Here is a 16,985-nt window from a genome sequence, read left to right as displayed (position 1 = left end):
TCGGGATTCCGGCGCCGGTATGGTGGTCGCCGGGAGTACAGCCGCCGGCAACCAGAAGACCACCCCCTTAATGTCCCTTTAGTATCTACATGCTCTTTTCTGTATTTCATTGTCTTTGTACTGTATTATGTTCAGTCTATCCATTAACCGCCTTGAGTCCTATTGGAGAAAGAGAGCTATTTAAATTAAATTATTATAATTATATTATTATTATTATTATTATTATTATTATTATTATCGGTCTATGGGAATTGCGATAATGGAAAATTTATTTATTATTATTTATTGACATTTTCTTATAATGGGGGTCATTCGAGTTGATCGTAGCTGTGCTAAATTTAGCACAGCTACGATCATCCACACTGACATGCAGGGGTACGCCCAGCACAGGGGTAGCCCGCCCCGCATGTCAGTCCCTGCCCCGTCGCACAGCAGCGATGCTTTTGTACTTCAGAAGTAGCTCCCAGCCAGCGCAGCTTTTGTGCGCTGGCCGGGAGCTACTCGTCGCTGCCCGGCTCGCAGCAGCTGCGTGTAATGTCACGCAGCCGCTGCGGCCCACCCCCCGCACGGTCCATCCATGCCTACGTTGGCCGGACCACGCCCACAAAACGGCAGCCGGGAGCTACTCATCGCTGCCCGACTCGCGGCGGCTGCGTGTGACGTCACGCAGCCGATGCGGCCCGCCTCCCGCACGGTCCGGCCACGCCTGCTTTGGCCAGACCGCACCCACCCTCCCGCCCGCGATCACTAGGCAACAACAGCCATGCGCATGCGCAGTTCTGACCTGATCATTGCACTGCAATAAACTGCAGCGAGCGATCAGGTCAGAATGACCCCCATAGTGCAGAAAATTCCGTTGCCCTTCACAAATTTACAAAATCCAAAAAGCTTAGCTCTTTCGGTAGCGGTATACGTACATAATGTTGACATTCAGAATGTCGACACCAGAAAATATACATAGTCTGGATGTCAGCATTGAGTATGTTGATGTCACGCTCGGCGTAAGTGGAGGTTCCTACAACCGAATTTTGGCTGAAGGGAGAGCTACCTGTGAGGAGAGTAAACGAGGTGGCTGAATGTAATTCCTCCTCATGGGGTGGAAGCCTAACTAAGTGTTAACGTTGGCCGGAGGGCGTAAAGAAAAGGAGGACTTCGTAGGAAGATAACTGTAGTTTTAATGAATAATCAGGCTGTACACGAATATTGGAGCAATTGAAGAAACTGGAAGAATTAGAATCTATGGTTAAATGACTTGAAGAGTGAAGCTGAAGAACTCCGGTAAAGAAGAACTGAAGACTGTGTTTTATGATTAAAAGACGAGGCTGAAGAACTTGGACTTTGAAGAAATAACGACTGTGGTTTGTGATTGAAAGACGAGGCTGAAAAACTTGGACTTTGAAGAAATGAAGACATCTGCGGAAACCGCTGTTAGCACCTGGAGCTCCTCTACGACCTGGGACCCCGTGAGCGCTTCCACGAGTGGCAATGGACTTAGACAGCAGGACTGCAGCAGCATTTAGGTAACAGATGGATGAGAGCAACCAGGACCAGGGAACCAGAAGTAATCTGGGAGCACAGAGCTGGAGAACCTTTCACAAGGAGGTAACATGAAGCACTGGCACTTTCCCTCTGAGCCAGACCCCTTTTGTAAGGGGAGAACACGCAGGATTGGCTGGACACAGATTGGGAACTTCATTGGTAATACTCTGGTCTCCAACATGGCTGCCCCCAGCACAGGAGACATACTTAGCTGTTAGCACACAGCTTTAGCCAGCTTCTGTCTTTGACACACTATACCGTGTCACCACTAGAGGACCTTACCGCAGCGATACCCCGTGGCAGCGCTCGGCTCTCCAGACCCTCGGCCCCCGGCCCTTGGCAGCCGCACATCCGTCCAGAAGGACCCGCCGCCAGCAGCTCCCTGCCGCCGCAGCCGGGCCAAACAGCGAGATGGTAACCCGCGGGAGCACCCGCCGGAGGTAAGGCTCCGGAGCCTGACAGTTGACAGAGTGTCAACATTCAATGACATAATATAGACAGGACATAATGTTGACATTGTGCATGTCGACAATTGAATGTCGACAGCCAATTTTTTCAAAATTTTAGTGTTTGGATTTAGGGGTAGGCTGTGGTCATGGCTAGGTTTAGTGTTAGAGATATTCATCTTGCCAAGTAAACGTGCATGGTTGCCATGCCATATATAGACAATCTGGCAAAGACAACAGTATATTAATGTCAACACTGTGAATGTCGACAATTGACATGTTGATCTCCCATCCATGTTGACATTCTGAATGTAGCTACTGTAATTCCATCTTCTACTCTCTTGCAAAATCTTTCAGAGATAGATCCTTTGTATCCCGCCCCGTCAGACTTTACTGCAACACAGAGCCCACACATGGGCATTAACCTCGCAAGGTCCCTACCCAGAAATAAAGTGACAGTGAAGTACTCTACATCGGGACAAGCTCCTATCAGAGTACGGGTCCTAACAAGAGAAATTTTCTAAATTCCACATCAATATTAATTCTTAGTGGCCTCAATGTGCATCAACAAGAAATAATATTTAACAATTGGTGCGGTAGACTTGACAAGATTGTTAAATAACACCTCTTTGCATAAACAGAGTAGACGAAATACAGCACATAAAAGAGATAACTGTTTTTATAAATTCCTTAAACACATATATAAATTGTACAGTGAAATTAAGTGTGTTTACAAGCCAAAAATGCTATAGTGTAACAGAATTTTTGCACACATTCACATGAACACTGCAGTAGGGTAATCTTATCAGACATCATCCTGTGTTAACAGGCTATGACAATTATGATGCATTGCAGATGTCAGATGATGCAGCAGACAGAAAAGGACATGTTTGGGAAGATGACACAGTAAAACAGCTATGAATGCAGAGCAGAACCACCTCAGGACACAGGAAGCCTGTTTTTTTTTTTGGCATTGTTTCAGGATAATAACACATAGCCAAAATGGCTAATAAAATTCTGTGTCTTACAATCTATGGAGTAGACAAGTACAATTATTGAGAAGCCATAATTCATTATAAAAAACATAAACAAATATCTATGTATGCATTTTTCTTTTAGTTAAATATCCCTCCTTTAGGTGGATGTGGAAAGGGAATTCCTGGTCATCAGGGAACAGACTAATGTAATCACGGAGATTACTGAGCGATCATAAGTAATATGTTTAGGAGTTTATTTCAGGAGATCTTTTGTGTCAGCATGCACAAATAATGCTGGTCATACATACTACAATGCCGCAGCTGTTTTAATCCCTAAAATACCTTACAAAATCTATGGGTTGAACACTACAGTTTGACCTATTAATAGGACAGTGCTGTAGAATCAGTGATGCTATATAAATAAACAATGATGATGAGGCCTCGTTTGAAATCCATAGGATTATTTTGCATATGTTGGTAAATGCGGTCAGATAACTGCAGACAACCGTCAGCCTTTTCTGACATGTCCCATCTCATCTAATTTGGCATCTTAAGTGTATGGTTACCTGAAACCAAAAATACACCTGTAAGGAGGTGAATATTTTGCAACTAGTAAAGGATAGGTGCAAGATGCATAGAACTCTGCATAAGGGTCAATGGGGGTAATTCCAAGTTGATCGCAGCAGGAATTTGGTTAGCAGTTGGGCAAAACCATGTGCACTGCAGGGGAGGCAGATATAACATGTGCAGAGAGAGTTAGATTTGGGTGTGGTGTGTTCAATCTGCAATCTAAATTGCAGTGTAAAAATAAAGCAGACAGTATTTACCCTGCACAGAAACAAAATAACCCACCCAAATCTAACTCTCTCTGCACATGTTATATCTGCCTCCCCTGCAGTGCACATGGTTTTGCCCAACTGCTAAAAAATTTCCTGCTGCGATCAACTTGGAATTACCCCCAATATACACATTTTTTCCATACACGTAGTTTTGGACAGACATACACCTTATTTACTTTCAATTCTGCATCAGGCACAATATGCTAGCTATGGAAATGCTATACAACACAGAAAAAAACGCACACCCTTAGCAAACAAGGCACATGCCTGAACAAAAAATAAAATCGCATTATTAAATATGCATTGACATGGCACCTAATGTGAGAGACCAACCCCCTTAGTGCTGCAGCTGCCATCTTCACCCCGTGGGCTGGGGCTCCAGCCACTACATCTATTGGACAACATAATGACTGACATCCTCCTATCAGAGGATTAATTTTTATATTCTTAGCCTAAGCATATATAGCTAAAATGTAGGTGGTCATTCCGAGTTGTTCGCTCTGTAATTTTCTTTGCATCGCAGCGATTTTCCGCTAATTGCGCATGCGCAATGTTCGCACTGCGACTGCGCCAAGTAAATTTGCTATGAAGATTGGTATTTTACTCACGGCATTACAAGGTTTTTTCTTCGTTCTGGAGATCGGAGTGTGATTGACAGGAAGTGGGTGTTTCTGGGCGGAAACTGGCCGTTTTATGGGAGTGTGTGAAAAAACGCTACCGTTTCTGGGAAAAACGCGGGACTGGCTGGAGAAACGGAGGAGTGTCTGGGCGAACGCTGGGTGTGTTTGTGACGTCAAACCAGGAACGACAAGCACTGAACTGATCGCACTGGAAGAGTAAGTCTCGAGCTACTCAGAAACTGCACAGAGAAGTCTTTTCGCAATATTGCGAATCTTTCGTTCGCAATTTTGATAAGCTAAGATTCACTCCCAGTAGGCGGCGGCTTAGCGTGTGCAAAGCTGCTAAAAGCAGCTTGCGAGCGAACAAGTCGGAATGACCACCGTAATTGTATAATTTAATGAAAGAGGTGGTTATAAAGTGGTAGCAGATTAGCTGGCATGTGACATTTATGCAGTGCACCACTTACATCTATATCTATGTACTTAGATAGGAAACACAGCTACATATATAAGATGATTAGAACTACAGTCAAATCAAAGGTGAAATTATAAACATAGCAACTCATGTATCTACTGTTGGGACCAGCAGTACATGGAGGCCCTGTCCCAGGGCACAAATGCACCTTAACGTACAAACTTAATGTATCTTCAGAAACAAAAGTATACAGTTGTGCTCATAAGTTTATATACCCTAGCAGAATTTGTGATTTTCTGGCCATTTGTCAGAGAATATGAATGATAACTCACAAACTTTTCTCTCACTCATGGTTAGTGGTTGGGTGAAGCCATTTATTGTCAAACAACTGTGTTTACTCTTTTTAAATCATAATGACAACAGAAACTACCCAAATGACCCTGACCAGCAGTGACAAGCACATCTTACCTCCAATATCAGTGACCAGTGCATGAATCCATAAGATCCATGAGTAGGATCAAAAACATGGTGTACAGAGAGAGCAACAGTGCATGCAGAACAAATAACTCACCAGAACGCGACCGTCAGGACCCTGTGACTCCACTGTGACTCCCAGCCACATATCCTCAATTATGTTTTTACCAGGCTGGCCTGTTTAGGAAACAATAGCATATCCATTGTAGTTACAAGGCAGCCATGGACAGAGCAAAAAATAATTATTTAAAAAAACATAACTACAAGTTTTTAGGACTTTAAACTCTCTCCTACCCTGACCTATATCCCTCCATCCCTGTCTCATTTCCAACTGTCTCAATTATTCAATTTGAATATCAAAATATCTATGTAAGATATACCTTATTGTTTATCCACCCTCCAAAGTCCCTTTTCCCAACAACCTCACTGTTCCTGTATCTAACGCTATCCCCTCACCTGTCCCCCAAGCCTGCTCCTTGTGTGTCCTCCTTAACTACCCTCACTCCTTCCTCCTCCACATTTATACTACTGTATATCTTATCCCCATTGCAACATCTTCATTATCAGGTCTTTCCTCACTCTGGAATCTATGTATAAAATGTCTTATTCACACACCTGCCACTTCCCATCTGGACTACTGTAACCTACTAATCATTGGTCTTCCATTCCTCTGCCTTTCCCATCTTAAATCTACCCTTAATGTTACTGCTTGTCTTACTTTCTCATTACTCTATTTTGACCTCTCCCTTGCTGCCAGAATCCAATTTAAACTCCTCACTTTCACAGTCGTCGGGTTGCTCCTCCTCCCCATGCATCTCCCACCTGATCTCAATCCAGCCTCTCATTCGCCCTCTCCACTCTTCCACTAACTCCCTGGCCTAGCAAACTGTCTACCAACCAGCAGGGATTCAAACACACCCTGAAAATACTACTGTTCAAAGCCTAACAGTCCTCCTCTCACTCTTAACTCAAGCTCTCTGTCTTCCTTCCTCGTCTCTTCCCAGGTCACCTCCCAGTTTTACTCTTTAACTCCATAGAGTAGAAACTCGCACTAACAGGGCCCTCTACCCTCTAGGCTCTCATCCTGCGCTATCCTTGTCTCCAGTATGCGCCCCCCTCATATCCATTCATTGTTGCCCTGATTTAACAAGCCTTGGAGAGTGATAAATTGCATGGTGATAAATTACCAGCCAATCAGCTCCTAACTGCCATGTTACAGGCGGTGTTTCAAAAATGACAGTTAAGAGATGATTGGTTGGTACTTTATCACTCTCCAAGGCTTGATAAATCTGGGCATGTGTCCCTTTCCATCTGCTCTTCCCAGGGCACAGGGTTATTGACTGCTATTGTCAATAACAGTCTCTCATTTGTTACCATTAAGCTCACTGAGTTTTGCCCCTGTACAGTCTGTGTGAACTTTTTATATTATATTGTTTGTTTACACTATAGAAATTCTCTCAGAATGGTGCTATGCTTGGTGGAACCTTTTCAATAATAGAAAATAATAAATATTTGGACCGTTCAGTACCAAAATCTGCTGTGCACCTGTCAGTCCATCCTAGCATGATCTACCAGCAACTTGCTGGTTCTTAAAGCACTCCCCAAAAGTTGGGAAAGGTAATGTCAACATTTTTCAAATATTCTGCCCAAAGTAATATACAAGAGAAGGGGCTGGGGTTGGAATTATGTATTAAGAGAAACCCTGATATAAAGCAAAATCTCCACTCTCACTGTCAAGAGAACTGAATCTACCATGAAATGACAAGTGGACGGAGTCCAAAATATTTTGTTGCATGAATTAGGAATTGTTTGTACCATGTATGCCAGTGGAGATATGTATATCACTTAGGGGTCTATTCATGAAGCAGTGAAAAGTGTGGAGAAGTGAGCCAGTGGAGAAGTTGTCCATGGCAACCAATCAGCAGTGAAGTAACATTTATAATTTGCATACTATACAATTGTATGGAGCAGCTGATTGGTTGCCATGGGCAACTTCTCCACTGACTCTCTTTTCACTGCTTCATAAATAGACCCCAAATCTCTCCTATTGTTCAACACACCGTAATGGAAGAAGAGTGGAAAGAAACTGAAAATAAAGAAATAAGTCATACAGACTATTTTCTAGCTGGTGCAGGCAAGATAAGTTGTTGAAGGAAACATGTATTTACTTGCTGTACATATGCAGAAAACCTACAGTTGATATTTACACACCACATGCCATTGGAATGAATGTTGTGTAAAGTGTTAAATTTCAGTTTGCTTTCCCTGCTAATATGCATAAAACCAGTAACAATTTGTAAAACTGCAATGGTAGCACATCTGTAGCAAAGCACTTGCTACATAGGGCAGCTGCAACCTGCTCCTCTCCAGATGCCAAGCTACAAGCCTTTCCCTCCCACTGGCTGGAGACATGTGGGAGCTGTACTCTAGTTTCCAGCAGCTGTGAAACATCAGGATGCAGACTCATGATACATGAAATTCCACGCACAATTATAAGGTTATATTTACACTAACTGAAATTTCAAGTCAAGTAGCACTTGGCTACGCAAAAGTGTGTAAATCATGAAAAATATCTAAAGGATATGAAATCATTTAAAAAATACTTCCTATTAATAGGGTTCTCTGTTACCTAATTTTTCTGTTACTGTCCACTGTGATTTTATGTTATTACACTACCGTAACAGCAATTAGCCTCCTATATAAAAGGGCACATATCTCCTACCACACTGGAGACAGACATTTTGTGGGCAGATCCTGCTGCACTTAAATCTCTTTAGGTCATCCTTAAATCCCCTGCGGCTCTTCAGGGGCTCACCGTACAGCCCTCTAACCTTCAAAAAAAGGGCTGCACATTACCCTTAATCTTGGTAACAAGTTAAAACAATACATTTAATTAAAGAAACACACACCTATGTGCCATGTTAGCAGGCATTGTGTATTCAAAGCTGTAACTAATATAACGGACAATATAAAATAAAATCAGGAAGGAGCTGCAGATGAAAGCTCAGAGGGCAGTAGGCAGCCCTTGAATATTGGCATCACAGGAGAATAGCTGAATTATGTGCAAGTGACTTCTGAGTTTTGTACAAGCTGAATTACCGAAGACAATTTTACAGTTTCCAGTATTAATATTGAGAAACCGCTAAAGATATAAGCTTCTTTGTAGCAATAAGGGCTACTCAGAGATTGGCAAAAATGCCTTCAGAGCTGTGAATTTGTATGCAGCGGCTGTACTACAATATACAGGGCCATAACAGCACTGTCACTGCAACATTGGACCTGTATGTGACTTGCAGGGTGCTGGTATTTGTATTGAGACGCAGAGCTGCCACTTGTGCAGGAAGACGCAACCATTGGACACACAACAGTCGATAATTGACCTCATGAGTAAGGCTATGGACCCGCAAAACTGGCTGACGGAACAGAGACGCCGGATCCTTTTTGACTGCATACAGGATAGCAGTCGCAGGCAGTTACATTACACCAAAATGGTTGTGACAATCCTGAGTTTTAGCAGCCTGCTCACAAATGGTGTATGTCAGTCATTTTTCAAAGAAATCCTCACTGCGACCCTTGGTGCAAGACCATCACAGCTCGTGCGCAGTTTGGCAAAAAATATCTCTACGTCGTAAAAAATCTACATCATCCCTTTCTGGATCAGGACCATTGTTGCAACAAAGTGTAAAAAAAACAAAAAACAAACAAACATTTTCTCAAGTGAAAAAGAAGGGTGGAGTATGTACAATCACAGACTACAACACTTGGGTTGTCAGGTTATAATAAATATAAAAATATTTTGTAGGGAATATGAATTAAAAAATAGTATTACTTTACTATTTACTAACTATGCTGTTACTGCTCAACTAAACAGACACATTTTTCCCACACAAGATCCCACAGGACGTGTCTGTAATTAGACAATCTAGCTGCTCTTTATGAATAACCTCTTTTTCGTATTTTGCTAAAATCTCTTCCATGGTTACAAAAAGCATAAATCACGATGAATGATTCTAGGAAAGCTCACATTTTTCATAGTTAATGAAGCCTAATGTATTTTATCACTGGAATTATGCTAACAATTCTCCTGTACCTTGCTGTACAGATGGAGTAGGGTTAATTACCCTTATCACATGAACCAGTTCCTCTGCAAGTGAAAAGGAGGTGTCAGATTGTGCTGCTCCTATTGCTATGGAAGTGTGGTTAGACATGGGCAGTGTGACTGGTATGCCTAGTGTCTTGTGCTCGGTTGTACCATTTTACTCACACTACCGTTATACTCTACTGATAAAGAGACAGAAATGCTACACAATGGGGGTAATTCTGAGTTGATCGCAGCAGCAAGTTTGGTAGCAATTGGGCAAAACCATGTGCACTGCAGGGGGGCAGATATAACATTTGCAGAGAGAGTTAGATTTGGGTGGGTTATTTTGTTTCTGTGCAGGGTAAATACTGGCTGCTTTATTTTTACACTGCAAATTAGATTTCAGTTTGAATACACCCCACCCAAATCTAACTCCCTTTGAACATATTATATCTTTCCCCCCTGCAGTGCACATGGTTTTGCCCAATTGCTAACAAATTTGCTGCTGCAATCAACTCAGAATTAGGCCCAATGTCCACAATAATTCTGATGCTCACTGCCCACATTACAGGGTGAAAATGGGAAGATATATGAAGCAAGTCTGTGAGGAGATGCAGGTGCCAGCTGTTGGTGACAGGGCCTGACAATTCAAGTTATTAAGCCCAGCACCTCACGACAAAAATATATTTCCTTAATAGTATTTCCTTAATAAATTAATAGTTTTAACTTATTACTGAGATTCAGAGTAATGTGCAGCACTTTCAGATGTTAAAGGACTACCCACAAAAGTGTATTAGGTTGGCTATCACTGACCCATGGCATTGGGCAGCAACGCCGCTAATATGGAAACTGTCATTGGGAGTACAACCATTGAAAACAAAAGTTTCAAAAAAATTCTAAATAATGTTTCATTCAGAGTTTCCCTTTCCCATGACTTATCATCATTCTTATACGTGTGTTATATTCTGACTGCCGGCATCCCGCCCGCCTGGCATTTCAGCCCCAACCCGATATTCCAACACCACAGAAGCCAACTCATATTATAGCAATGACTGACAGTGACAGCATATTAGAACACTGTGGTGAGTTATTCCCAAACGTACTTTCCTGATTGATGGACACTCTGAAACAGTCTGATGTTAAGGTGGTGATGGGACAGGCATAGAGAGCACCTGTTCTGTTAGCTTTTACACCAGGGGGCGCTGCATCTTGTGGAGCTCCTGAAAGCAGCCTGTGTACGATACAAAATAGAGGTCATTGACAAAAATATATTTTTATTATTAGTTACACAACATATGTAAATATACAGTAACACACATGTAATGTTAGAAGATGTATAAATTGTTGTAAATAAAATGGATGGTTTGATGCAATCCTTTCAATGAACATGTCAAAATTGTACCAGTAGTATTTTGCATACATTCAATACCTGAATGTACCATTTATACGCCATTGAAGTAACTGGTAACTAATTATGCTGTGATGGGGGTGCAAGAAACCCCTGTGCCACCATATAACCATGTTTTGCCTCCTCACCATTTATTTCTGATTGATTAAATTAGGATGATTTTCCATACACGCTACTATGATTTTCAAATAGCCCAACATCATACATGTTCCGGGTTGGGTATGGGTGACCGGCGGTTGAGATACCACCAGTCACCATACCAACATTGGGATCCTGGTGTAGAGATTGCCGATGGGAGGCGAGCGCACTGAAGCCCCCTGCGGGCTCGGTGGCTCGCTGCGCTTGCCACAGGTTCTATTCCAGCTCTATGGGTGTTGTGGAAACCCACAGAATGGAAAAAGTCCCTGTTAGCATGCCAACATAACCGCATCCCATTTTGAGCAGCCCATCACACAATGCCATTATGGAATCACAAAAATTAAGGTGTTCTACTACAGCTCCATACATGGAAATTTTGTCAGTAAACTAACAAAAAAGAGAGTCAACAAAACTAAAGCACGGGTGTAGCTACACTGATCAATATAGAACCCTGACTGAAAACGCATTTTCAATGGGCCTAACTCAGACCTGATCGCAGCAGCAAAATTGTTTTCTAATATGCAAAACCTTGGGCCTAATTCAGAAAACCTTGGGCCGTCTCAGCCCTGCCTCATTGACAGGCCAAGGCGGTCGCTGGGCGGGAGGGGGCGTGCCGCGGCGTTTAGCCACCGTTTAGGAGGCTCAATCCGGGCAACGCAGGTGTGACCGGACCGTGCGGGGGGTGGGGACCGGTGGCTGCGTGACGTCACATGCAGCCGCTGCGACCCTCACAGCGACGAGTAGCTCCCTGCCAGCTCGCAGGAGCTGCACAGGTAGGGAGCTACTCATAAAGTAAAAAGTATCGCCGTTGTGCAATGCTTTTGTCGGGATCGGGCCTGACATGCGGGGTGGACTAGCCCTTTGCTGGGCGTCCCCCGCATGTCTGTGTGACTGATCGCAGATGTGCTAAATTTAGCTCATATACAATCAGATCTGAATTAGGCCCCATGTGCAGTGCAGGTGGGGCAAATGTAAAATGTGTAGAGAGAGTGAAGGTGGGTACACACTAGCAGATATATCTGCAGATCAACTGATCTGCAGATATATCTATGGACGGATCGGGCAGTGTGCTGTGCATACACACTGCCCGATCCGTCGGGGACTGACGTCATGAACTGGGCGGGCGTGTACACACGCCCGCCCAGTTCAGCTGTCAATCACCGCCGGCCGCCGCAGCATGTGTACGGGCGGTCGGCCGACCGCCCCGTACACACACAGCGACGCGCCAATATATCGGTAGATATATTGGCTGTCGGCTGTGCTGCGCGGCCGACGCAATACGTCTGTGAACGACGGAGTTCACAGACGTATCGGCCGTACACACTGGCCGACGGTCCCGTGATATATCGGCCGTTCAAGAGAACGGCCGATATATCGACCAGTGTGTACGGGCCTTTAGATTTGGGTGTGTTCAAAATTAAATCTAAATTGAAGTGTATAAATAAAACAGCAAGTATTTACCCTGCACAGAAACAAAATAACCAACCCAAATCGAACTCTCTCTGCACACGTTACATTGACTCCCCCACCCCCCTGCAGTGCACATTGTTTTGCACAATAGAGAACAGTTTTGCTGCTGTGATCAGGTCTAATTTGGCCCAATGTTTGTGCAATGATCAATGGCTATGGAGGTCAGGCCAAATGGTTGAAGCTTATCTTGTGTTACCAAAACATGTGCATGCGGTACTGATATCTTATACAAATGTATATTTGTTATGCAGCATAGTACAAGCCACTGAGCGGCAGTGGAATGCATCCTTACTATACACAGTGGGCCACCCTCACTCTGAAATGACTTATGAGAAGGGAATAATAAAACTACATATAAACTGTTAACCTCTTTAATAATGTCCAATATATGAATCAGCGCTGTAATGGTATAGACCAGTGGTTCTTAAACTTTGTACCGTGGCACCTTGGGGTGCCTCAGGGTTCTTGCAGGGGTGCCCTGGCTGAGCTGGTGGTCAAGGACCAATTCAAATTGTTTACAGTCACTGTAATATACAAAACCGGTCATAAAATATGTGGACAAACAAAAGTGAATCCTGTCCATCACCTCATTACTGAACCTAAGGATGACATAAGGTATAAACACAATTTAAAATTCTGTATTTCTCAATAAGAAACTTTTGGTTTAGGTGTGCCGTGAAAACAATTCTGATATGATATGCCATGACTCAAAAAGTTTGGGAACCACTATTATAGACTTTTTTTATTTAGATAGTTGTGAACATCCGATCTGATTGATTTGGAATTTTATGTTAAGTAGTAATTTACAGTCTTATTGATGTTAAACTTTACCTGCAGCCAGTACAGAGGGACAGCATAAACTTCTGCCTTGCATTAAATTCATCCGTTCTGGGCACAAATAAAAACCCATGAAGGGTCAATGTCTGTTCTGGTTGACAACTGCTCACCCAATAAAAATGTGCTTAAGTGGTCTCCCCCCCCCCCCCCGACCAACACACACACCTCCCTGTGTGTTAGCGGCACATACTGTGTAGGGCTTGTTCTCTCCTTCTCCCACCTCAGCTGACAGTCAACAGCAATAGCGGCCAAGAGATAGAAACAGAATTTGCCGGCCGATAGAAACCACTTGGACCATCTAGTCTGCCTTAAACACATGTACGCACCTATACACACTAGGGTTAATTTTTTGTCAAGAGCCAATTAACCTACCAGTATATTTCTAGATAGTAGGAGGAAACCAGAGTACCCAGTAGATGACTTTATGAAAACATTCCTGCAAATACAACCTTTATCACAGGAGAAAAGGCTTTCTGTGCCCATACAAACAGGCCACTAAGCATGTTCCTTTAGTCATCCCCACCATCCCCCAACCAACACCACCACTAGTCAGGCCCAACCAGACTCTGGGCTACATGGCAGCTCCTACACATACCTTCCTATTTGCAATAAAATATGCCAAAAATGTTAGTTACACATAGGCTGTATTACTCAAATACTGTTGAAAAATTGCATTTTTACAGTCTTCCTATATAATCTTTCTCCAGGCTTTAATTTATTATCTCCCCCACCATTTCTCATTCCTCATCTCGCTCTCTGCTTCCTCCCACTTGCCTTCTCTCCCCAACATCCTGACAAAGTGTTTAGATTAAGGTCGCCTGGATTTAGTCAGCAAATGGGCTGTATGTGAATGTGTTCCTAACCAACATACCTGAAAACTATAACCACATTACTCCATTATCTACTATAGCAGAGTGGACACAATGACTTCTCTCTACATAAGAAACTGCCTCAAAGCATGCTGGGACTTGTAGTTTCATAACAGTTGGTGACACAGTTAGCTTTCATGTGGTCTAGCTTCTAGCTAGCACATGCTGCAAGTGTTGAAAGACTGTGTAAAATATTAAGGGCCTGAGGGGGTTAATGTCTGATGAACTGAGGAGACCGGGGAGTATTACATCTTGTTTTGTACCATAACAGAATGAATTAAGTGTTTGCCTAAAAGCACCTTCTACTGTCAAGTGGCTAATGTTGCAGATCATTGCCGGAGAAATGATATGATTTTATGCAGTACAATTATGACTAAATTCAAAGGAGCTTAATAGGCCTGGTCAGATTAGGGGAAATGGTAAGAGATTCTCCTGTGTGACTAACCATAGACTACTACCTGCATGTCTGGAATGCCTGGGTAGGAGGTGATTCAGAGGAAGCTGTAGATAACATTCCCTACACCACACCCTAAATGACACATCGCGGGCAGTGCCAACATTCATTCATGCACACAAGCTTCAGCACAATGACGAATGCAGGCAGATCACATGGGTGCTATGCCAAGCTTCAATGACATAAAACACTACAACAAGAAATTAGTACACAGAGCAAGCAGAGGCAGTACCAACTCTATGTCATAACTAGTACGTACTGTACGTATTGCGGACAAAAGCCGTATACAGTGTTGCCAGCCTTCTGAATGACATTTTACACAGATAAATGGTGCCAATACATACCTTTACATAACTACCCCAACACAATAGCAATGCAAAATCTAAGGCTATGTACACACTAGTACGATGTGCGCCCCATGCAATATTGTATACAATTTCCCGACATACAATATCGGGCATACACACTATACGATGAAACAATAAGATAAGATAAAATGATATCTTATGGGGCTGGAGTAGTTTTTTAAGGGAGCAGAAGAAGGAGGAGGGTCCAGGATGACGTCAATGCCCTAAAATCATATAGTTGTATGTATACACTACAAAAAAAGCTCACGATATTGCACCATCAAGATAGCATGCAGGTCAAATGTTGGATGACAAATGTGACCCGCACATCATATGATAAATCGTGTGTACACACTATGCAATATTGTATGCAATCATACAATATCAGCAATATTGTATGCATACCATCCAACATTTTACACATAAAAACCAGTCCAAATTCGGAAATGGGGTGTGGACATGCCCCCTTTCCTATACTTTCAATGGAAATTTGGAGAGTCAAAAATCGGTACAAAGCCCTTTTTGGCAGGTACCGACCATAAAAAAAAAAAAAAAGGTACTGTACCTGCCAAAAAGGTACAGTTGGAGGGTATGTTGTATGTAATATATCTCATATCAATATCTCTCAAATATCTCATAGTGTGTATGCAGCCTAAGACCCACCATGATTAAAAATACAATGTATATAAAACATATACCACAGGGACTATGCAGTGCTATATACCACTTTACACCTAGTTAACAGTACAGATAGAGGGTAAACTATGGAGGCACTAACTCCACTCACACTTCTACCATGCTTGGCTATTAGAATGTATGCCACAGAATAACATGTAGTGTTTGAACAACAAAATATATATATTGTACTGTATTACAGACTGTGCCATAGAATCAATTGTGGTTTTGTTTTGTTTTTTTATAGATTTTTAAATAAGAAAATGCGCACTGATCTAGCACATAATGTTCAGCACTCAGCACGATGTGTGCTGAGCGAGGAGGGGGAGGGGGGGGGGGGGGGACCGTTCACTTCACCCAGCGGTGAAAGGAACGATCCGACTAGATTTGGCATGCATGCATGCCAATCTAGAGTCAGCGATAGCTATCGCTATGGGGCACACGGAGTGATCCGTGCTTAATTTCTCAGATTGCTTAGAAATTAAGCAAACACCTCTCCGTGTGTACCCCCATTTAGAGGTCTCACTCTGATCAGAGATTCCCAGACATTCCAGGATAGAAGGGAACTGTTATATATACTTGCCTGTCCTGTATATCAAAAAACCCCACAATGGTATGTTAAGGTTACTGATAGAATATTATTATTCACAGTCTGATTTCTCATACAGGTTACATTTAGAGGAATTAGAGACGTGAACCTCTATATGGAGTGACAGGAGGAAGAGGGGAAGCAAAAGTGCCTATGGGAGGTAAGAAAGTTTATACTGTACCAATGGCATCTTTACATAGTAAAAACTGGACATATATGTATTTACTAGTTGAAGTGCTGAGTACTGCCATTCAACATGTGTATTTATTATTTGTTTATTTATTATCAGTTTCTTATATAGCGCAGTATCTTCTGTTGTGCTTATTGGAACATTAGTAATAAAACAACACTGGGTAATAACAGACAGACATTGAGGTAGGAAAGCCCTACTTGCAAGCATACAATCTATAGACTACGCAACTGTAACCACTGCTGTAGTCCACCCTTGAAATAACCCGGGGATGCTTAATATTTACAAGTACCTAAATATGCCTATGTGTGCTGTTTGGATGGGTCAGAGGTGTGCTTTGAGGCCTAACTCAGGTTGGATCGCAGTGTGCAAAAACTGAGAAAAATATGCAGGCGCAGCGCCCATCCTGCGCAAGCGCCCGCATTTTCTGGTTTGGGGGGGCCACAGAAAATGCGTTCGCCTCTCCAGGGCAGAGACGGGGCATTGCGGGGGTGGAGGTGGGCAAACGGGAGGAGGGGGGGCTGTGCGGCACGAACGGGGGCGTGATCTCGGCAGCTGCGTGACGTCATTTGCAGCCGCCGCGATCGGGAACATGGTGGCAGGAGGCATCCTCTATT

At 43.0% G+C, this 16,985-nt stretch overlaps 1 protein-coding gene across 3 annotated transcripts in view; it reads right to left on the bottom strand.

Moving 5' to 3' along the window:
* The window catches only part of ITGA3 (integrin subunit alpha 3), a 149,867-nt gene that overhangs the window by 102,468 nt on the left and 30,414 nt on the right, over positions 1–16,985 (bottom strand). For all 3 annotated transcript variants that reach the window (XM_063959890.1, XM_063959891.1, XM_063959892.1), the window contains exons 2-3: positions 10,495–10,622; positions 5,408–5,487 (exon numbers count right to left, since the gene is read on the bottom strand). In XM_063959890.1, coding sequence (XP_063815960.1) covers positions 5,408–5,487; positions 10,495–10,622 — 208 coding nt within the window. The remainder of the gene's footprint in view (positions 1–5,407; positions 5,488–10,494; positions 10,623–16,985) is intronic.

The sequence above is a fragment of the Pseudophryne corroboree genome, chromosome 3 (genome assembly GCF_028390025.1).
Source record: "Pseudophryne corroboree isolate aPseCor3 chromosome 3, aPseCor3.hap2, whole genome shotgun sequence".
Classification (NCBI taxonomy): Eukaryota; Metazoa; Chordata; class Amphibia; order Anura; family Myobatrachidae; genus Pseudophryne; species Pseudophryne corroboree.
Note: the sequence above shows the minus strand (reverse complement) of the source record. Positions and strands in the feature narration are given on the sequence as shown.